We start from the raw sequence: 23,963 nt of genomic DNA on the forward strand, positions 1-23,963 counted from the left end.
TAAACTTTCTCATACATAGTTTACTTAAACGACTTAAATAAGTGCACATGTTTATTTACTTACTTGCTTACTCTTACTTACTTAGTCACTTACTTACTTACTTACTTACTTACTTACTTACTTAACTTACTTACATATCATCGTCTAGACGCCAGTAGTAGTCAGAACAACAACAAAAAAAGATTGGTGGTAATACTACTAACCGAAATAACATAAACAACTATCCTTAAATCGACATGTGTTATAGTTTAAGATCTAACTTTAACTTCAGTTTAATCTCCAATCGATCGTTTATGTGTATCAACTATTTAACTTGTCAATTAAATGACAACTTCTCTATCTCTCTCTCTCTCTCTCTCTCTCTCTCTCTCTCTCTCTCTCTCTCTCTCTGTCACACTTTCATGAGTTGTTCTCGTTCGGTTTCACGATCGTGTTTAATCCGCTTAAGTGAATTATTGCCATTAACAAATTGCTCGTACGATGTTGTAGCCAATGTGTGCGGCTCCTTTCTAACTTCCACCAACCCCCTCTCAACCCAGCCCCTCCTCCCAAAAACCCTCCCTCTTTCTTCAGCCCATATTCTCTTCTTCCTTCCTTCCTTCCTTCCTTCCTTCCTTCATTCCCTGGTTCCTTCTAACCTAACGAAGTAGTAGAGGCTTGTTTTACGAAGAAGTTTCTGTCCACAACAACGCTATCTGCGGAAAGTGCAAACCTGTATATATATATATATATACCCGACGAAAGGACCGGCTTTACCGTCGACTTGGCAAAATCCGAGACAAGATCAAACAGACGATGCCCGCACGAGGATTATGCGAGCTTCTGTCGAGCATTACCGGTGCTCCTGATTCTGCTCCTGCTGCTGTTGCTGCTGGTGCTTCCTAGACATCGTTACCCGCTTCTCTCTCTCTCTCTCTCTCTATCTCTCTCTCTCTACTTTGTTCCGTTCTACTTAACGTAACTTAACTTAAATACGAAGCGATATCTACGTTCAACAAATAATATCTAACATACTATTCCACTACTACACGTTACGTTTATAATCTTTAAATTCATCTCGATTGCTGTTATATTTGATATTTCATCGAATAGTATTAATGTTAAATCATAATTTTTTACAAGATAATTAATTATTAGAATTATTAATTATAATATAATATAATATAATTGTAATTTTTGATTATATTTGTAATGTTATTTATAATTAAGATATAAATAATATATTATACAGATAATTTTGTCTTCTATAATACGGAATACTAAACCATGATTCATAAATTTACGAAAATCTTGGTACAACATTGGATTTCTACAATACTGGATAACACAATGGTTGCTTGAACTTATTTAAAAATGAAATTATTTTAGAACAATGATACGTAAAGGTATAATTATAACTTTGGATTTCATATAACACGGTTTTACTTAATACGATATTAACCTGTATATATATATTTGTAGTTTTATATTGAAATTATCATCTCTTCTTTAACCAACGTGACACACAATATATTTTTCTTAATTAATTAAATACAAAGTTAAATCTACATTCAATAAATAATATTTGTGTTTTTTGACGTTAACTCTTTAAATTAAGATAGAGATATTTCATCGAATAATATCATTTTACGACAACACAATTTACAGAAAGTAATTTCAATATTCAGATATTATTATTATTATTATTATTATTATTCATTTTCCAGAGAATCAAATGTATCTTTCATCTGGTTTAAGATAAAACGTGCGAGTGAATATAATTTTTAAATGAATTAAAATATGAAAAACAATATTAACGATGTTTACTCGTTAAATTCGCTTGAAGATATTTAATCAAATGTTATTACCGAGTTCAATAATAATTTATGACGAGTAACTTTTAATAATATTCCAATTGTACAATGTAAAATTTCTTTTTTTTCAGGTTAAATCGTTATTTTATTAAACGATAAGATAATGAAAATATTTATTTTTATACATTACGTTATTTACATAAATGTATACATACTTAATTAATTAATCATCGGTAGAGAGTTAATATATATTTTTTTTCCTTAATTTACATAAATAATAAAATAAATGATATTTATATTGCAACAACAATAAAAAAAAGTAATGGGATCTCTGGCAGGGGGTGCAATGGGCGTAGCAATTCGATCCTATCTACTCTAATTTTGAATTTAGCCATCAGATGGCGTATTCAAGTGCTAGAGATCCCAATACCCCCTTTAAATTTTTATATTATTCATAATAAAGTAAAACAAATAAATATTACTGTAGATTATAATACTTTATGGTTACGTTTTGGTATGATAAATATCATAGTTAATTTATCATCTGGTATCACAAACGGAATACAATTCTTTTCTTTTTTTTCTTCTTCTTCTTCCTGTTGGAATATGCAGAAGAAGAAGAAGAAGAAGAAGAAGAAGAAGAATAAAAATAAGAATAAGAAGAAGATTCGTCAAGATTCGCGGATACGCGTCTAGGAAAGTTTTCTAATGTAAATTCTTCACGTCAAATTCTTTAAAATGTATTACTTTTGCCTAGAGAGAGAGAGATAGAGAAAGAGAGAGAGAGAAATAGAGAGAGAGAGAGAGAGAGTATGCTAGGGAATACGTGTCACTTATCGTACGAGCCGAGCGAAAAGTTTTAATGGAATCCGTTACCGCGTTCCTCGGCTGCCTGCCTGTTTAAATTACGCGTTTCAAACCACTCCGAATATTCGGCAATTAACTCGAAAATTCGCTATTATTATCGCATCAAAGGATTTAATTACCATTTCCTATAGATTCAAGGTCTCTCTCTCTCTCTCTCTCTCTCACTCTCTCTCACTCTTTTCTATCTGTTTCTACACACCCTTTAAACTCTCTTTCTTTTACGTTAAAATATATAAACGAACACAATGGTATGAGTAAAAATAATAAATCTCATTGATAATAATAATTAAAATGGATATTTAATATTAATCAAAAAATACTTTATACTGTTTTATTTATAAAATTAAATTTTTATGTTTCAATATATATATTTTATTTGGTTAAATAGATACGCTTTTATATACGGTTAGTCAAAGTATAGTAAAATTTGTCTAAAAATATCTAATATAATAATAATTAATAATAGTTAATTATAATATTACATATATATAATATAAATTATTATTAAATATTATATATATATAGAAGAGTTACAAAATATTTATTATATACAAATAAATATTGTAACACTTTTGTATTTAAATTTAAAATCGTACATTAACACACACTTAAATTATAAACTTTGTTATTACTATTCTATTTGCAAAAAATCGAATTCTCAATAAATATTAAAAACAAAACAAACATAAAAATAAAAATAAAAATAAAAAAAAAATAAATTAAATGAAATAAAAGTTCACATAGGATGAATCGATATAAAGTATAAAAATAAATGTAGAATAAAAAATAAAAATAAAAAAAAGGACAAAGTAACGGGGTAGGGGTTGGAAAAGAGTAAAGGAAACATTCAAGAAGGAATAAGTAAAAGAAGTAGAAGTAGTAGTAGTAGTAGTAGTAGTAGTAGTAGTAGTAGTAGAGTGCCGAGTTAGAAGACAAAGAGGCACAAGCGTAGCAGAGTGATTGAGTAAATCAAGGAGGCACTTAGCGTGCCTGAAATTCCAACCCTCCCGTCCAACCTCGGTCTGTTCTGGCAATACTCCAGCATCCGGTTGGGGTAGTAGGTCTCGCCATTTCTCTCAACATCTCTCTGGCCCGTGTGTAAGATTTCCGGAAGAAGTAAAGATCACTAAATTTTGTGAAAGAAGCATAGAAGAAGAAGAGAGCCCTCCCTTTGCTAGGAGCACTAGGAAAGGGTGGAATCTAAAATTAAAGAAACTAAACAAAATATCAAAAACTAAAATAGAAAAGAAATTACGGTAAAGCTTTACAACGAATCTATACTTCCACACTTCACTTTTATAAAGTTTCTACAATGAAATAAGGAAATAAATAAAAAATAAATAAATAGGGTGCAGTGGGGATGGGAGAGGGGTAGGTCTTAACGTTAAGTACTATTAATATCCTTCGTATTGTTTCTTAAAGACTTTATAAGTACCAACATTTTGTTTTCTATTTCTTTTTTGAAGTGAAAACTTCTTTAGAATGGGAGTGATCTGAAAAGAAAATAAACGGAAACGGAGCTATGTAACAAAGCTATGAAACGGTTACTATACTAAATGATAAGTACTACTTTTCGGAAAAAACCTCACCACCAGTAGAGTAGAATATCAAGCAAGTATGTGTAAAAGGGTAAACATGAAAAATAAAGAGTTAATTGTATTAAGATTGTTGATGAAGGGATTTACTCTCAATAGTAATCGATGAACGGGATAGTCGTTATGGTAGAAAAAGTGTAGAAAAAATAGTCACCATGAACATTTTCAACGCACGAACGATCAAGAGCTTTTACCAACAATCACGCTCGAACGTTCCCTTCTTCCGGTTCACTCGCAAACTACTACTAGAAAGCTCTGCAAGTTACTACTAGTTCATCCTTTCTAGTAGAGAAGTAAACTCACTTGTGAAAAGCTAAATTTCGCTTCGACGTTTCAATGTGTGTTTCTCTTTTCTATACCTATATATATATATAATCGTGTCACGATAAGCGAAACTTCGTCATTGTTACCTGAAAAGCTAACCAAGATCAATTCCCATAAAATCTTCTTTTTTGAAAACGTATTATTCGAGCACTATTATAAAATGCTTTTTAAAATATTGCAAATTCCCGTATCAAATCCCCCGTCCCCCGTCCACCTCCCCCGTGAACTTTTACAACAACGTACTAAAAATGTAGTATCGACAATTCGACAACTCCAATGTTTTTTTATATTGTTTTTTTTTGTTTTTATTTTTTTTTTTACACATTGTATCGAATAAAAAGCTTCTTCGTATTTTAATGGAAAATTTCAAACAAAAAAATGTATGTATGTATGTATCTTTTTTCACTATTTCATATTTTCCATACGTATCTTATTACTTCGAACCTTTACTTAGAAAAGTTTAATAAGATTTTAATCTCTTTTTACTATCATACGTGTGTGTGTGTATGTGTGTTCAAATTTTCATATCGTCAACCGTATTATGTATATATATATATATTATATTTTCACGTGTGTGATTACAAGACCATCAATATTGTCATATTATACTAGCAAAATAATCGATCCAACCACAACTTCCCGTGCTTTATAATTATAATAGATATACACTTTGTAGAGATCGTGCTTTATGCACGCTTTGCTATCGTAAAATTGGTTATACGTCTAACCCCTTCCCATCCCCTGTCCCTTTCTCCACCTCCACCACCTCCTCCTCCTCCTCGTCCTCCTCTTCCTCCTACTCTACCTTCCACCTTCTCCCTTTCCTCACCTTTCCCTATCTCTCGTCCATGATTTTCTCTCAAACTCTCCTACAAAATACAATAAAGATTTATCGTCAAATAATAATAATAATAATAATAATAATAACAAGTGACACGATAGTCAATGAATATTTCAATAATAATTCTCTTGACTTGTTGTTATCGATCAAATTTATACTTTAACAAGACTATCTGCTTTTCTTTATATTTTTTTTTCTTTTTTTTTTTTTTACAATTATTGAATTTTATTTTATATATAGATATATAAATGGCGTAAGACTGATTACTCTACTCTGAAGATCTTTCGATCAAGAAACGGAATTTAGGTAATTGTACGCTGAGCTTAGCCGGTTGCGAGGTTTGCTCTCTCGAGACCGTAAGTCAAACACATTTATTTATTTATTTTAATATATATATATATAAATATTATATTTAATAATATTTATTTATTAATAATTTTATTCTTAATAAAATTGTTATATATATATATTTATTAATTTTATTTTATAATTATGTATAATATTTTAATATATATATATTATTATATATATATTTATTAATTTTATAATTATATATTATATATTATATTATATTATAATAATTGTTTTTTTTAAGTATTTATTATATATAGTAATACTATATATATATAGTAATTATAGTACTATATATATTAATTTTATTTTATAATTATATATATATATATATATATATATTTGTAGATACGAGAATGATATTATTGAAAATTAACAACAACAAGTATTAAAATATACGCGTGTATATAAGAGTATATAAAACAAGTATAATAAATAATAATAAATCTTTTAATCGAATTACTTTCATAAAATATAAAGATAGTATATTAGTAGTATATAAATATATATGATCAGACATTTTTATGTAGTACGAACCGAGGGTAACTACTTTATATACGATCAGACATTTTTTAAAAATAAAAATATAAATCAATCAAATATATCTTACCGATCTATTAAATAATTTCAAAATCTCATATATATAGAAATTGAAAGGAGAGAGAGAGAGAGAGAGAGAGAGAGAGAGATTGGAAACAAAAAAAAATCTCAATATTTGAAAACAATTTACAAAAACTTGACAAACTTCTTCGAAAATTTACAGCACACTTTAAACTTCCCAAGAGGATCGTAAAGAGACCCTTGGGTCACGAGGGGAAAGGGATAGGGACAGGTAAAGGGAAAAGGGGTTTCATACGGCATCGGTGATATATTTCTTTTCAATTTCAATCTATCACACACAACGCGAACAATTTTCTATACGTAAATAATAATAATAATAATAATAATAATAATAATAATAATAATAATAAAAATCCAAAAAGAAATAGAGAGAGAGAGGAAGAAAATAAAAAAAAAAAGAATAAAAATATTGTTCTCCCATAAAGGATTATCAATCAAATACCTATTTTCTACTATCAATGGGACATAAACGACCTGTTGTATGTTACAGGGTATTCCGTCATAGTGTCTTTCGAATTCTCTAGCCGTTACGGATGTTTGGCACGTTGTGTTACGCCTCATGGGCAATAAATAATGGTCATGATGTCAATGTCCGAACATTGGATATCTATCTCCTTCTACGCGTACACTCAGGAATACACTCGACTCTAACATAAACATCGGTGGTGCATATACCTGTGTATTCATCATTGACAGTATAGTATTGCATGCAAGATAATGTCGCATTGTGTTTCCACATATCGAATACTTACAAATGCCTTTGGATGAATAAAAACATGCTAAGAGTATTCTCTTTTTTTATCTCTTATTTATCATTCATTTAGCTTATAATCTTTAAATTATAATTAATATATTATAATTCCTTTTGTGTGTATGTGTGTGTGTGATATCCAATTATAGTAAGATACAAAATTTGTGCATTCCTTTAAAATAAAATAAATATATCTTAATATATATAAATTACGTGTCACACACGTTGTTTGTCCACAATGGACTTCTAAACTACTGAACCGATTTTCATCAAATTTTCCACACTGTGTACAGTTTCATCCAACTTGAAAGATAGGATAGTTTATATCATCTAACAGATGACTTAAAGACGTATGTATCAGACTGATTGTGAGCTACAGCAACGCGTGGCGGAGCACCCCTACCATTTACATATATTAAAGTAATCTTTTATGAAAAATAAAAAAATATAACGATGAGAAGAATTATATATATATATATTACAATATATACATATTATGTATATGAATGCGTATATAAAAAGAAATGAAAAAAACAATAAGAAAATAAGAGATTTGCTTATTGTCAGTTTAGAATTCCGTTGATGGATGAAATTCACTACACGCCGACAAGCGAGTACAATAGGGGGTGAAGTTGGGCTTCGCAGTGCCTACTGTTGCTAAATAGAAGCTTCGTTAGGCTTTGTCTGAGAGAAGTGTTGCAGCTTTCTCTCACCCTCTTCGACCCTTTTGCCACCTACCAATGCATCCTCTCTTCTTACTTCCTACTTGAATTATTCTGCGGTACGGTCACGGTTGAATACACTCTCTCTTTCTCTCTCTCTCTCTTTCTCTTACTTACTTTTGTTACGTAACGATAATTATACCAAGAGACCCAGGCATCCTTTCCCTTATTTGCAATGCACACTAGTGGATCATTTATTTTACCTATCTTAAACAATGCTTTCTATTTTCTTTTCTCTTTTGTTTTCTTCTTTATTTTTTTTGTTTTGGTATCATATGCATTGGGATCTCTGGCAGGGGCGTGGCGTGGCGTAGAAATTCGAACCTATCTACTCTAATTTTCAATTTAGCCACCAGATAGCGTATTCAATTGCTAAAGATCCCACCACATGACGTAGCAATTCGAACCTATCTACTCTAATTTTCAATTTAACCAACAGATAGCGTATTCAAGTGCTAGAGATCCCAATAACGAAATTTTCTTTTAACATAGTGAGAAAGATAATAATAATAATAATAATAATAATAATAATAATAATAATAATAATAGCGTATATTCATTAATTGATTTATAGTTCACACTGTTGTAAATAATGTGCACAAATAATAAATGCGAACATCCGATAATGAAATGTTTGTTTTTTTTTTTTTTTCATATACGACACAATTATACAAAGGAAAAATTAGAAGCCAGGGAAAAAATTTAACATTGTATCCATTTCACTTTTTTTTTTCCCAGAGAAACGTAACATAACTTCGTTTATAAATGAAAGGATAATACTGGACGTTCTCTTGAATGTATGACATGAATACATATTAGGCAATATTAAAGTAGCGTAGAGCGTTTCACATCATATTTCGTAGTAGAAATAAGCGAACATACACGGTAACTTCGAATACGACGAATACGATGGAAGGTTTAAAGCTCGTACATACTCTAATGTACATCATTCGAGTTTCATATAATTTGCATAACGAGCATCCATCCAATCCATCCATTTCCTCTTTGGACAAATACCAAATAAGAAAAATATAGTTTTTAATTATCCTACGAAATTATCAGAAACAGTAATGAATTTTGTTTACATGATGAATATTTTACATATATGTATATATATATATGTGATAATTAATTATCTTATTAGCTATTCTAGCTAATTTCTCAAAGTAACATATGAATTATAATGTAATATTATATAAAAATATGAAAATTTTAAATTTGTTAGAAATCTACTTTATCATATAACTCGGTAGGTAACGTTAAACATAAAAATGATATCTGTATAGATTACGATTGGAAAGGTAGAGTACAACCTTATCGACGATATTTATATTTTCTGATATATATTGCGTATTAGTATTTTACAGTGTTAGTAATATTGCCATTTGATTTAAAAACTGTATATACTTAACAATATTTCCAAAATATCAAGTTTTAGTTTTGTTAATATAAAGGACATGGTTCAACATCATTAACAGAATCGCGGTAATTTTTCCAAAGATGAAACAAGTTTAAACAAACTGTACCACCACCACGATAATACTGAGTATCCTATAAAAAAAATTAATAATATATAACATTAACTAAATTAATCTATAAAAATATATAATATTATAATTTGTATATATGTATATATATATTTACGGCTCTATTGATGTCTCCAACGCAAACCCAAGATTTATTATTTTTATTATCTATTGCAACAACCCACTTAGAATGATCTTGTGAACTTGTAAACTGAACATCTGCTGTCTGTAGTTTCACTGATCTAATATTATGCACCCTAAAAGTTAATAAATTTCAATAAATATATCATTCTCTGACAAACTATCATTAATAGAAAAAAAAAAAAACAATCATAAATAATATTACTCTAGTCCCTGGCATTTGGATTGTAATTTTCCTGGTCCATTCAAATATGTCTCAACAAATAAACTACTTCTCAATTGTGGAGCTACAAAGTCACTGTAAAGATCTAAAAATAAAATAAAGAGAAAGAATTGAATAATAAACAAAGAAACAATTAATATAAATATTTAAATATATAAATATACCATGTTGCCATTTGTCAGATTTAGCAAATGAAATAAATTCGACAGAACTTGATGACTTAATAATTTCTTTGTTATTATAGGGAGGATTTTTAAAACGAATCTGATTAGCAGCATTAGCAAGATCAGGATATTGATAAGTTAATTTTGCTGGAAGATTTTTTCTATAAACTATAATTTGATTGTACATTAATTGACGTCCAACTGTATTTAATTGATTTGATTTAAGAGAAATGCATAAAAAACTCTGTCCACGAACATGTCCTGATGATGGATAACTATACTCAGAATCAGGTGAAAAATCATCAACAGACAATGTAGTAGTTCTAATTCTACGTTTTGTACTAGTCCCTAAATTAGGCATTGGTGGAAAATTTGGAACACTGTGTATCATCCAAAATCCTTGATCTTTATCAGTGGCCACTACACCTTTCGCATGACCATATTTTCCAACTACCGAACTGTTTGGTGGATCATCGTTATATAAAATCCATAATAAATTTTTAGCTATTTTCTATAAATAATAATAATTATTATTTAAAAAAAAAATTAATTAATTAATTAATGATGAAAACTCATTAAAAAAATATTTACATCATTGTAGAGTGAAGCCAAGGTTTTCCCAGGCATTGAATTTTGATCTCCTATATCTTTGGTAGACAATTCCCATCCTTTGTCTACGGTATTATTAGATATATACATATAAGCGGAACCATTTCTTATTAATGGATTACTGCTATGTGCCAATTTTGGAATTTTATACAGCACATACCTAATGTTATTAATGAAATTAACAAAATTCTTTTTACAATCAAATAAATCTAATTAGATGAAAAATAATACGTACCAATCAACAATCTTATTTTTATGATCTCTACATCCTAATTTATTTTGTACACCTACACTATACTTTAAATTAATTGCACATAAAAATAATACAATATGCACTAAAAAACTCATTGCGTCTGCCTCAAGTAACTTCCATAAATGAAAATGTAATAGTACAATTTGTTATATATCTATATATATATATACTTTCAGATTCATTGTATCTGAGTGTACATACACATCAAAGTATATTGAATGATAAATGCACTATTGAAGTGATAACATGTTAAAATTATAGTTAAACTAAGTAAATGATCATTAACAAGTTTATATTGCAATTTAATGTCATTGCAAATGTCATTGATATTTTATGAAACTTTATTACAAATGACATTTTGATGATATATATATATATATTAAACGTCATTGCAAATGCACATACAATATTCTTATACTACTTGTTAATGATACAAGTGTTCAAGACAAAATATCTTTTTATCCGACATTTCTTTTCTTTTTTTTTGAAATAACCTCTCAATAAATACACCTTCATCATTAATTTATACAATTTTATATATATACACAGAAAAAAAATACTTTTACTCTTCACTTATCTATTATAAATATATATTTAAAATTATTTTTAAGTTATCTAGCACATTGATCTAATTTGATGATAACTTTTAATATCAATGTATGACGTCATCATACGATATGACAATCAACATATATATATATATATAATGTACATGTAATATCACACAGCAGTCTAACTTATTATATATTTATACAGTTCTTTAGATAAAATTTAATCTTATTTAATTAATGATATCATAATATAAATTTTCAATTTTTAAATATTAGTATGAGTTTTATTTGAAATTTTGATATACTGATGTACTTGTAAAAATTACAACCATATGGTAAGACCATAAGAAAATCTTGATCATTTTTAATATATAATATGTAAAATATATATTAATATAAGATTAATAAAAATACTTCATTTGATGTGTATATATATATAGATGGTAAGGATAATAAAAAGATATGTAAAAAAAAAGAATTTGTTTTTATATAACAACTCAATAAAATGTAAACTTTATTGATTATATATATTCTTATTGGCACGATTTGAGAATTTGTCTAATCATTAAAAAAATATTATTACACAGCTAATTTCTTTCCTACAATTAAAATATATGTTTTAAATATTATACTGCATATGTATATCAAAATACACATGTAGTTTAAAAGCTTTATATTAGAGCTGTATGGGAACACAATATGTACAATTTAATAATTGACAATTAGAGCCTTAAAAAGAAAGATAATGTGTTAAAGAAAAATTATCTTGATAAACAAAAACAAAATATATATATATATATTTATATATAAATGTTCATCAAATTCAATTATTTTTCATTGAAATATCTCATTTCATGAACGTTTAATTTCAAGAATTACCAACTTCTCTCCTTTTTTTCTGTATTTCTTTTTTTTTGTTTTTCTTTTGTGTGTGTTCTTTTTTCTAATATTACTAAAAGAGAATTCTACGAAGAGATTAAATTAATAATTATAATAGATATTTTATCAAATTTGATATAATTGATAAGATTATTAACTAAACATGAAGCTATGCAATAGTATATATGCATACATACATAGATAAAATGTTTCAATCAGTGACTATTTAGTTATATTTCTCCCTTGACAATAATTTCATGGATTGCAGATGTAAAAATTCACTAAGGCACCACAAAATTCTTTTACACCTATTATCTATCTATACTGTATATTTACTAATATTTTATTGTGATAGAGTAATTTATTATCCTTTCTTTTTGAATCTTTCTGTTCTAAATCAAATTATAATCTATTGATATATATATATATATATATACATATATTTCGTTAAATATTTATACTGCAATTATATAATGCCTCTCTTTGTACGAGAAATTAAAAATTGGAATGTCTATTTTCATTTTTTTTTTTTTTTTTTTTTTACAATAGAATAGTAAAAAGCAGAAATTTGCTTTACACATTTTACTTTTGTTCACAAGTAAAACTGTGATAAAATGATTAAATATAAAAGATATATGGCCATTGACAAATTATTTTACAGATATCATTGTGATGGATCTTGGAAAGCTTTAAAAAAAAAAAAAATAGCATACAGGTATTATGAGTAGGACGGTTAGGTCGACAGGAGGATAAGGAAAGATAGATCAAATCCAAAATATCAATACAAGGAACAATAATTTTAAATTAGATTTAAAGATCAATAAAATAACAGAGAAAAATAAAATATAAACAAAAAAAAGAAATAAATAAATAAGCAAATAAAAGCATTCAAATGACTATTATTAGTAAGAGAATAAAAGAACAGTTAAAAAGAAGTTATTAATAATTTTACTATTATATATATATATATATATATATCTAAATCTCTTTCCTCCTGTTGATCTCTGTAAATTACACGAAAACCGCAAACAGTTACGTGTTATAATCTAAAAAAAGGAGAAAAGTATTCCTAAAAAAAAAATGAATACATTAGAATATATCACTCCCTATGTACATACGTGTGTGTGTAATAAATCTCTCCATATGTAAACTAAATTGATCGTTTGATTGTAAAAACCCAAGATCAAAGCCAAATATTAAAGAAAATGATTATCCAATAAGTTCGAAAATATTACTTTATACAAGGTGCCTATGCACGATGTTAATATCATGGTATATAATATTTTATTTGATACTTTTATACTTTGTTCTTTTCTTCTTTTTTTTTTTTTATTTTATTTTCTTTTTTTTTTTTTTTATTCTTCTTTTATCTATCTCTTCAAAATATATATTTCATTCAATTTATGATTGCACGATAAGATTAATTGCGACAACAAAAAAAATAAGAATCATTATCATTATTATTATTATTATTATTATTATTATTGTTATTATTATTATTATTATTATCGCATTTCTGTTATTCTTCTTCAACATATTCTTTAGGAAAAAATCCAACTTGATCACCTATCTTTCCTTTCCACCATCCTTTGGCATCACCTTCTTTACTTAAGACAACAACTCTGCATCCACGTCGTAGACTCAATTGATTACGTTCACTACCGTGAAAATCGAACAATGCTTTGGCTAATACTCGACGAAATGGCCATAACAATCGTTGATCAAGATTTTCAAAATTCTCTGCTAATGAGGCGCGTTCATAATATTCTACAAGTTCGACCACACTCTTAAAAAATCTAGATTCACTGAGATAATAGAGATCCACATCTGCACCATGAACATCACGTTTAAATATTTTAATATGTTTTATTACACCATCGGCCCTAAAAAATAAAATAAATATTATGATATCCACAATTTTATATGCACATAATAAAAGATAAAATCAAAATACGAAGCTTACTTAATACTTAATGCATAATTAGTTTCATGCTGTAGTCGAGGTTGGCCAGGTGGTCTTATTCTTAGCATATATGTACCATTCTCACGAGGTTCAAGTTTATTATATGCCGTATCTCGTCCCATTTCTCCAACAAACCAAAGTTTAGCAAAAAGTGTTCTTTCACAAGGCAAGGGTGGTGATGGTGGAGGTGGTGGTGGTATTGGCATACAACGTCCTGAATGTGCAATGCATTGTTTATGTACAGCTAGGTGACACACTTCACATCTGTAACCCTATATATAAAAAAAAAAAGCACGAGTGTTAAGATAACAAAATATAATAATAATAATAATATAGAAGTAATATATTTTATAGACAAACGAAATATATTACTACCTGAAATATACAGCCTTTAAGGAATCTACCACAGCGTTGGCAACTACGTGCAGTATCAAATGTTGTAAGTTTAAATTTATGATTCGTACTACGACATGCAGCAGGATTGACATTATCCATCGCATCCTGTAATGCTTTAATCCACATTTGTTTTTGTTCTTCAGTTCTCGCATATAAAGTGTATGCAGTATAAGCTTGTTTATGCACAAGTAACCACTGATAAGACCAACGTGAATCTCGACCAAGAGTTCTTCTACCCGTATGATCTTCTAATCTGTAATCATCTAAACGTAAAAAGTCTCTGTAACAATATTGATCACCTCTTCCTGCTTTACAAATTAGAATGATTTGTTCAAAAACAAATGCATAACGTGCTTTTATTCTTTGATCTCCATGAGCTTTCACCTAAAAGAATTTTTCATTATATAATTATTCTTAATTATAATATGATAGTAGATAAAACATTTATATTATAATATATACCTTAAGTTCTCCATCTCGTAACAAACGTCCATAATCTTTTAATTGTGCATCTTCAGGTACATCCAAATCAATTATCGATGCTTCTATATCTTTTATAATATCTAATGTGTCAGAATCACGCTTAACTTCATTTATATATTGTGCTACATCTACCATAACTTCTCGTGCTTCACTTAATTGACGTCTATCTTCGTGCCAGTCTCTAGGAGTTTCTTCGACTAACTTATCAAGTAGCAAATGATATTTTAGCACCCTTTGCATTGGTACAGAAAGTATATCACGTAGCTTAAATTTACCATTATTAGAATCTTGCTGGCATCTCTATAATAAAATATATATATATAATTAATAAAGTAATATAAATATATAAAATAAATGAATAAAATAAAAACGGTAACTTACTATAACCGCTTGATTAAAAATTTCGTTTCTTGCACATGCTTCTTGTAAAGTATTTTGTGCAAGTGTAAGATTAGCACAATAATCTCCATAAATAAGAAACTTTTCTCGCCAATCAAGAAAAACTTGAGCTAAGGCAGCTCCATTTCTTGCTTTACGAAGTTGACTATGAAAGCCTGCATGAATTTCAGATAATTCTTTTATACCAAAAAATATTCTTGCTGAATCTTCAGGTCTTAATAATGAGGAGAGTGGTCTCGCAAAATGTTTTAATAAACTGTTGAGAACATCCGAATAATTTCTTTCAGTTTCAACGAGTTCTTGAATAACATAGTCTCTCTTTTCTCCTCCTGATATTGCACCACCCTGCTTTACGATTATTATATTAAATTGTAAAGAATAATATACAATAATTATATACAAATATAAGTGATTATAAAAATATATAAATGTGTGTGTCACTCATTTGCCAAATTGATTAACTACACAAAACAAAAAAGTATAAGAAAATTTATCAAATAATCTGAATTATTATTATTATTATTTATTATTAAATAAAAAAAACAAGTGTAGTTAATTCGTTTGGCTTTCGTTGTGATAAATCAAATAGCCATTATCGTTAATTCTAATAATGAATGGAGTAGTTTCAAATAATATTTCTATTTACATATTTAGAAATATTTTTGAATTATCTACCAAGGAAAGGATATAATGAATTATACATTTTTTGTATAAAACTACTCATAAAAATAAAAAAAAGCATAACAAAATAATAACCTGAGCAACAGATGGAGGAGGTGGCAGGTGTAAACTACAAAGGTCCTGATAGATTTCTTCACTTTGAGCATGACTGCAATAAGCTGCATAACCATCCTCTTCTCCTACAGAGTCATCATTATCTCCTCCTCCACCTGCTTCATCTCCCTCTCTCCTTCTAAACCTTTTGCGACGACCTTCATCTTCGCGCCTTTTATACAGAAATATAAATAGCCATGCACTATCTATGATGCATCATAAAATAGCTTCATTTTGTGAATACTCTTAAGCTATGAAGAGGGGTGGGGGGTAGGAGGAGGATATGATAACATTACTACCAAAGATTAAACATCAACTAAAAACATTCATGGCCATAATATATCAAGTTGGATAAGTGTTATGAAATAGTACCAGTATCATCACTTTATAAAAATAACAATAATATACAGTAAATTGTATTATATAATATTTGTTAGCTATCTTAATTTCAAATATAGATTAATAAATAATTGTGATAACTGGAACTTTTCTTAAACGACAAAAATTAAATTCTCAGGATACAAAACGACATATACCTTCTCTGTAGAAGGCCAGTCGTGTTGAGGGGGAGTTGAAAAACAGAGCAATTCCTGATATACTTCAGAATCACCTAGGTCCATAGTAGGCCTAGGCTTTATGGTAAACGCCACCACTCCTGCCGTGGGGCTAAATTCATTAACAAAATTACTACAAATCTACTTAGCTAAATAATGCCAAAAGATTTGCACCAATTTTTAAGAATTTTATTTCTTATAACGACTACTATTACTTTGATTATTTTAATAGAGTATACAAAGTCTTACAATTATATATGTATATATGTAATAAAGTTTATAGTATTCTGACACTTACCCCACACCAGCACTTTGCAAATCCTTATAAATATCTTCTTGAGATCGACTGCGACCTACTGAGAAACCTCTATAATAAAATAAAATACATATTATATATTAAAATAAAATGATTATATTTAGAAATAAGAAATAGACAAATGAAAAGATACTTACGGAATACCCTTCTGTCTTAAACGATGACAATTTGATAAAGCAGAAAGTGTACAAAGTACACGCTGAAAATTGGATAAATCAAATAACATAGAAGGTTCAAAGAGGTCGGAAGTTGATAATCCGAAAATGGATGTACATGCTGAGAGAAATACTTTGATATTTCGTAAACATAAAAATTGAGCCATTTGTGGCTTTTGATTCACATCTTTCATATCTATGCATCCTGAATCTACAGTATTTAATAAATTGCAAAGTAATACTCCATCTCTTAATGTATATGCAAGATCGAATGGTGTTGCATTTGGCCAATTTGCTTTATGATCAGCTCGTAAAGCTCCACATCTTGTTAACCATTTGGCACATTCACGCCAACCACTTCCTGCATCAGCTCCACTATCTGATCTGTTCATTTTCTTGATGATTTTTATACAATTAACAGATGTGTCAAATTGATTTCTTCTTAACATATAATATTGTAGTTTATTGAAGTCATCATTTCTTCAGTTTCTGTAATATCAAAGAACAACAAAATGATATATAATGCAAACATAGAATCAAATAAATGAATATAAATATGAACAAAAAAAAAAGGACATAGCATAATAATAATAACATGTATAGATGAGGTTAAAACTACAAAAACACATATAAGAATATTTAAAATTAAAAAATTCTATAATTTTATTATATTAATAACATAATGATGAGGATGTAATATAACATGTAATTGAGAAAAATCATATATGGTATATATAAATGATTATATTGAAATTGATAACTCGAATGTATTTTTCTAATAAACACAAAATATATCTATAATATAAAATTAAAAAAAGAATAATGATAAAATTGGAAGGTTTTTTTTTATGATGAATGATAACTTTTCATAGGCGTACCTCCGTTCGTCGGAGGGAATTGTGAATGATTTCCACTTAACTATCTTTTCTCAAGCTATAATCTCCGTTTTGTACGTTATTGCAATTGAATCCATTGCCTTGTTTCTTTGGCTTTGTATTTAACAAAACTTTATATAGTTTAACAAATTTAATCAATAATGACATTAATGTAAGACATTTCGTCTAAATTAAGATTACAATACGCATGCAGGTATTCACAAAACACACGCTACTCCTTCATAGTCTTATTACGATGTCGAACTCAGTGAAGCCAGGATCGTGGAACATTTGTACCCCTTCCCTCGAGTCCAGCACGCCTCCAATACTGTCCAACCAATCAGATCGCAGCTGCCATATTGATATTTTACATTTTTACAATCGATAGCTCGATTTTGTTACGACCAGAAACGATTATTCGATTTATATAACCAATACGAAAAACAATATATTTGTTATGATCGTATAATTTAATTGTTTATATGTTAAACAATTGTAAATATAAAAGTTGATATTTCTTTCTAATAAAAAAATTTATCATTATTATTTATACTCAAGAATAATTAATAATAAATTATTATATACTTATATAAATGTTCTAAAATAAGCGTCCAAAGTATTCTTATGTTTATTACTTCTTTTTCTTTTTTTAAATTTACGCGCCATTATTCCGACCAATAAAATAATACATATTTTTTTAGAAATCTAAATAAAAATAAATTTGCTTGTTAAAAGATTTTTACAAAATGAATTAATAATAAATAGATATTTAATGAAATAATAGATAAAAATAAAAGTTATTATTTCATTAAATATTTATTTACATTGATCTGATTTTCAACTGTATTATAAAATGGACCAATCAGATCATTTCTTATGTGTATAGGTCAACAATGTCTGTTTCATTCTTCAATGACAGTAGTTGATATGTGGCATATTTCTTTTATATTCAATTTAAATTATATTTTATAATTAATTATTTTTTAATATGTTTAACTTAGCTTTGTGTGTAATTTTATTAATTATTGTACCATGTATACCTCAGAAGATTATTTCAAAAAATGTACCATTTTACAGTGAAAAGGTATGTAATATATTTGAAATGTTTTTTATTTTCCTTATAATTAACTAATTCAATCTTTTTTTCTCAGTCTTATATACACATATATTATTTAATAAAATGTTATATATATATATTTATATAAATATTATTAATTATTATTTTCTAACAATTACAGTATTATCATGAACCAATATCTTTAACAAATGAACAAATTATTAAACTTGCTGATATGTCAAATGTGACAAACATGGAACATGTGTTAGATAACATCTGTGTTGTCAGAGTTGTAGGAAGTCACCAACATCAACAAGTGAAAAACGTAAGAATGACAATGTTTAAACACATTTTATATAAAATTATATATTAAATTATGTTATATTTTTACAGTATATCAAAAAGACAATGAGCAATCTTAATTGGACAGTAGAATCAGATATTTTTGAGGATATGACACCTACGTTTGGAAAACTACAGTTTGAGAATATAATCGCTAAATTAAATCCAAATGCTAAAAGGTTTTTATCTTTAGCTTGTCATTTTGATTCAAAGTATACCAGGGAAGGAAATTTTGTTGGTGCAACAGATAGTGCAGTACCATGTGCACAAATGATTAATATTGCTACTGTCATGGATAAACAACTAAAATCTATTAAAAATGTATGTTTACTTATTTTCTTTTTCTATAAAATAATTGTTTTGTAAATATATATTTTTGTTATCTTCAACATATTATTATTTTTAGCAAGATGTGAGTTTAATGTTTATTTTCTTTGATGGAGAAGAAGCATTTAATACTTGGGGTCCTGATGATTCCATTTATGGAGCAAGACATTTAGCTGAAAAGTGGAATATTGAACGTACTACATTTATGCAAGATATTAATATTTCTGAACTTGATAGAATGGTAAATATATATATATATATATATATTATTAAATAACAATTAATTGTACATCGAGATAAATTTATAATATTAATTTATTCTCTTTCTTATTTCAGGATATATTAGTACTTTTAGATTTAATAGGAGCATCTGATCCAACATTTTATAGTTATTTCGAAGATACTCAAAGATGGTATTCGTTACTTATTAATCTTGAGAGTACGTTAGCTAATTTAAGAAAATTTGATAATTATTCCTATGAAAAAAAACAACAGAAATACTTTCAACCATATTCTATACCAGCGCATATAGAAGATGATCACATTCCTTTTTTGAGAAAAAGTATAATGGATTTATTTGTTTACTTTTGTTTTAACATTTTCTTATAACTATTGTTAAATTTTTAATGTTCTTTCAGATATTCCGATATTGCATTTAATACCATATCCATTTCCAAGTTTCTGGCATAAACCAGATGATAATCGCAGTAATATAGATATGACAACTACGGAGAACATTAATAGAATCTTAAGAGCATTTATTGCTTCTTATTTACATATTGATGTATAATAACCATTGGTCAGTTTACTCTAACTATACGAAATATTGCAATATTATGAAAATGGATGTCAATTATGTAATTAGAAATATACTAACATGATCTATTAACACAAATTTATATAATAGTAGGAAAAGGAGAATAGAACAAATCAATTTCTGTACAGAAAAATACGTACTTATTATAAATATAATTAAAAGATTATGTTTGATTAAACATATATATATATATATTTTTACATGAAATATATTATTTTTATTTAAGAGTATAAAATATGTGAAAAAAAAAGTTTTGAATTCAAAGAAATGCAAATTATTTATTTAAGCTATGGTACAATGTATATTGTTAAATTATTATTTATTATATACTTACAATTAGTTTGGATATATATATATAAGTACAGAATATTTGTTAATTCTACATAAAATGTGCGATATACAATACAAATTAACTTAATTATCTTTATACAAGAAGGAATTATTAAAATAGCAAATATATATTCTATATTTTATGAAAAATATTTTATAAGCAGATACCATAAATACCTATGATGTAAATAAAATAACTATTTTATAGTTCATCTTTTTCCATTGGAATGTAGATATCTTTAACACTACCCAAGAATATTGGTATTTTACTTGGTTTGTGATTAATAATAAATAAAAATGGACGATTGACTAAAAACTCTTCTGGAAAATCTATCAATGCTCTTCTAAATCTGACTATACCGACTGTAAAAAAAAATATAAAATTTAATATAATAATGAAGATTTATATATACAAATGGAAGATATATTAAAAAAAAACATTGACCTGTAGCTGCAGCGGCTTCTGAACCTTCCTCGTTAACTTCAATGAAAGCTTTTTGTAATATTTTACTTATTTTTACAGGCTCGTTTGTAAGTTTACCAAAATCTGCATTATCTTCAAACATGGAATTTAAGCCCAACTAAAATAATTTGATACATTATCAATTAGTATAAAAAAAAAACTTATATACAATATAAGCGTCTATTTTTGAACAAATTATTAATTTCTGAAAAAAAAAAAATAAAATGCTATGTTATTAATTTTACCTTGCGTAAAATATTTTCCAGATTAATTGTAACTTCATATTTAAAGCGTGGAAGAGTTAATGCAATATCTATTTCATTACTTGATGCTTCAGAAATATCTTCCCATTTAAAATTTTGTTCCAGAGATTGAAGCCCTTCAATATCATTAGGTAATAATATTATCATTGTAATATCTTTATTCTGCGAAAATTTTAATTGATCAAATTTTATATTATAACTTTATAATTACTTTTCAGTTTGTAATTATTAAAACTTACTAAATATGGTATTTCAATGAAACGTGCATCTAAACGTGGAATTTCTCCATAAACATATTTGGTTTGTTTGTACATCATTGGTACTAACTTTTTATCTGTTTTAGTTGCGTGAAAAAATATTTGTTTAGTTAATTTATCATCAAACTTATGCAGCCAATAACCTTTGAAATAAACTGCATTTATTAGAACTGCTCTCGTATAATCGTCAATATCGTCTATATAAAAAAGATATATAAGTGATAATTCAATCTAATTAAAATATCAATATACAAATTGTTATATTGTTATTTTTACCCATGGAAAGAATATTAGAAATCTTATCTCTTGTTGCTTTCTTGACCCATGAATTAATTTCATTAAATGCTTGTAATTTATTTTTGAAATTTATTACAGATAAGTCACAATTGAAAACATCTGTGCTCACTGTAGTAAATTCATTAATTATTTCAAAACCATCTTGTATATATATAGCATTGGCTATTTGTAATTCTACATCCTTTATATCCTGATAATAATATTTAACATTAGTATAAAGATATATATGTGTACAATAATATTATAATATTTTATATAATCTCACATTTAATGTAGAAATTAAAGATTTTATTTCATCGTGAGGAACATCAGCACCATTTTGATAAAGAACAGTTTCTAATTCGTTAGATGTTACTCCTTTTGATCCATGATGAAGTAGAGACAGTATAGTATGTAAACTAAATGGCGAAGCAATAACATTGCCATCAAATTCATTTGAGAGTATCTAAAATATAAATTATTCATAAACCATGTCTCGATTATAATTAATTAAAAAATGATACCTTGTAAAAATTACTAGAAAAAAAGCAACATGAGTTTGCTACTTTTTGCAAAGTATTTTCTTCCTTCTGGATAGACATCTCTTCAGAGGATACACATATAATTCCAAACAGGATAAGGAAAAATAAAGCTATAAACAAAATTTCTTGTACATATTCAAATGTTTATTTTATAAGCGATATTGTTTCTTTTTGATTTAACAAAATACCTGTTTGTTTGACAAATATGATCATTTTAATAAAAAAAAAAATTATAAATATAAATAGTTTTTTTTTTTTAAAAAATACAAAATTATCATTCCATATATATATATATATATATATATATATATGTATAATCTATTTGAAAGTACAATTTTTAAGCAAAATAAAAAACCAAATATTATTTTTTACAACCATCTGTTACAAAATGCCTACTAACTGTCAAATATCAAAAAGGAGACAAGATAATCTTATCTGATCTATAATTTCGTCATAATAGCATTTATAATTTATACGAAAAAAAATATACATTTTTATAACGAATAATATATTATTCGTTAAAAAATAGTATATATATATATATATATATAAATTACATGCAGCCAATTAGAATAATCGCAATTTTGATTTGTACATTACTTACAAACTTCTGTAGTTCCTTACGATATATATGTTTAACGATGATGTCAAACAAAAAGAAATCAAAATTTAATTGACAGGTAATATCAATATATAAAAGGATATATATACATATATTATTAAAATATACTTGATATCTCAAAAGTATATTAAAAATATGATGTCGTTAGATTGAATTAATATTTATGACTCATTCTATAAAATTAAGGTTATAGTTGAGTCATAATTACTCACAAGTAGGTAATACGTTTTGATTCAGTATGTGAGTGTATTTCATTGATATTATCATACTAATCGATGAACAGAAATACCAAAGGAAAAAGCACTTTCAGCGTATTATGAAAGTAAAACACATATCTATATAACATAAATAACAGGGCAAATTTCTAAATCATTCATGAAATTTTGACAAATCATTCGTATATCATTTAATCTAATTAGTGTATTTCGTTTTGTTAATAATATCAGCAATAAGTTTTTTAACATTTTTATTTTATACAATTGTTCTTTTGTTTAAAATAAAATATTTTACTTTGCAATATTTTAAATTTAAAAACTGAAAG

The 23,963-nt window shown here is 26.9% G+C and overlaps 4 protein-coding genes across 10 annotated transcripts; 1 reads left to right on the forward strand and 3 right to left on the reverse strand.

Moving 5' to 3' along the window:
• Nucleotides 1–9,191: 9,191 nt before the first annotated feature.
• On the reverse strand, nt 9,192–11,420 carry DNaseII (deoxyribonuclease II). Its single transcript, XM_015326651.2, has 6 exons — nt 10,764–11,420; nt 10,511–10,688; nt 9,920–10,430; nt 9,738–9,840; nt 9,510–9,648; nt 9,192–9,416 (listed from the first exon to the last, which is right to left on the reverse strand). Exons 1-6 carry the CDS (start codon nt 10,874–10,876, stop codon nt 9,309–9,311), a joined length of 1,152 nt encoding a protein of 383 aa, XP_015182137.1. The 5' UTR covers nt 10,877–11,420; the 3' UTR covers nt 9,192–9,308.
• Nucleotides 11,421–12,833: 1,413 nt separating this feature from the next.
• Nucleotides 12,834–18,435, reverse strand: Vav (Vav guanine nucleotide exchange factor). 5 transcript variants are annotated; one of them, XM_015326632.2, is made up of 9 exons: nt 18,171–18,435; nt 17,234–17,740; nt 17,079–17,147; nt 16,209–16,398; nt 15,435–15,800; nt 15,033–15,353; nt 14,550–14,954; nt 14,175–14,446; nt 12,834–14,094 (listed from the first exon to the last, which is right to left on the reverse strand). In XM_015326632.2, exons 2-9 carry the CDS (start codon nt 17,698–17,700, stop codon nt 13,731–13,733), a joined length of 2,454 nt encoding a protein of 817 aa, XP_015182118.1. In that variant the 5' UTR covers nt 17,701–17,740; nt 18,171–18,435; the 3' UTR covers nt 12,834–13,730. The 5 variants fall into 5 exon arrangements, with proteins under 5 accessions (XP_015182118.1, XP_015182119.1, XP_015182117.1 ...); XM_015326633.2 differs by having other exon boundaries at nt 15,435–15,797; nt 18,130–18,434; XM_015326631.2 differs by having other exon boundaries at nt 18,130–18,434.
• A 570-nt stretch (nt 18,436–19,005) lies between these two features.
• LOC107069343 (iso Glutaminyl cyclase) lies at nt 19,006–21,315 on the forward strand. The gene is made up of 6 exons (XM_015326584.2): nt 19,006–19,210; nt 19,365–19,508; nt 19,577–19,846; nt 19,932–20,093; nt 20,189–20,414; nt 20,491–21,315. The coding sequence occupies exons 1-6, from the start codon at nt 19,115–19,117 to the stop codon at nt 20,640–20,642; spliced, it is 1,050 nt and encodes a 349-aa protein (XP_015182070.1). The 5' UTR covers nt 19,006–19,114; the 3' UTR covers nt 20,643–21,315.
• LOC107069373 (antichymotrypsin-2) lies at nt 20,972–23,790 on the reverse strand. Of its 3 annotated transcripts, none has more exons than XM_015326645.2 (8): nt 23,635–23,790; nt 22,783–22,910; nt 22,545–22,724; nt 22,259–22,469; nt 21,965–22,179; nt 21,708–21,887; nt 21,445–21,580; nt 20,972–21,362 (listed from the first exon to the last, which is right to left on the reverse strand). In XM_015326645.2, exons 1-8 carry the CDS (start codon nt 23,687–23,689, stop codon nt 21,202–21,204), a joined length of 1,266 nt encoding a protein of 421 aa, XP_015182131.2. In that variant the 5' UTR covers nt 23,690–23,790; the 3' UTR covers nt 20,972–21,201. The 3 variants fall into 3 exon arrangements, with proteins under 3 accessions (XP_015182131.2, XP_015182133.2, XP_015182132.2); XM_015326647.2 differs by having other exon boundaries at nt 23,405–23,746; XM_015326646.2 differs by lacking the exon at nt 23,635–23,790 and adding an exon at nt 22,989–23,028.
• Nucleotides 23,791–23,963: the final 173 nt, after the last annotated feature.

This window comes from Polistes dominula, unplaced genomic scaffold (genome assembly GCF_049000335.1).
Source record: "Polistes dominula isolate Pdom_NZ unplaced genomic scaffold, Pdom_raw_medaka contig_49, whole genome shotgun sequence".
Classification (NCBI taxonomy): domain Eukaryota; kingdom Metazoa; phylum Arthropoda; class Insecta; order Hymenoptera; family Vespidae; genus Polistes; species Polistes dominula.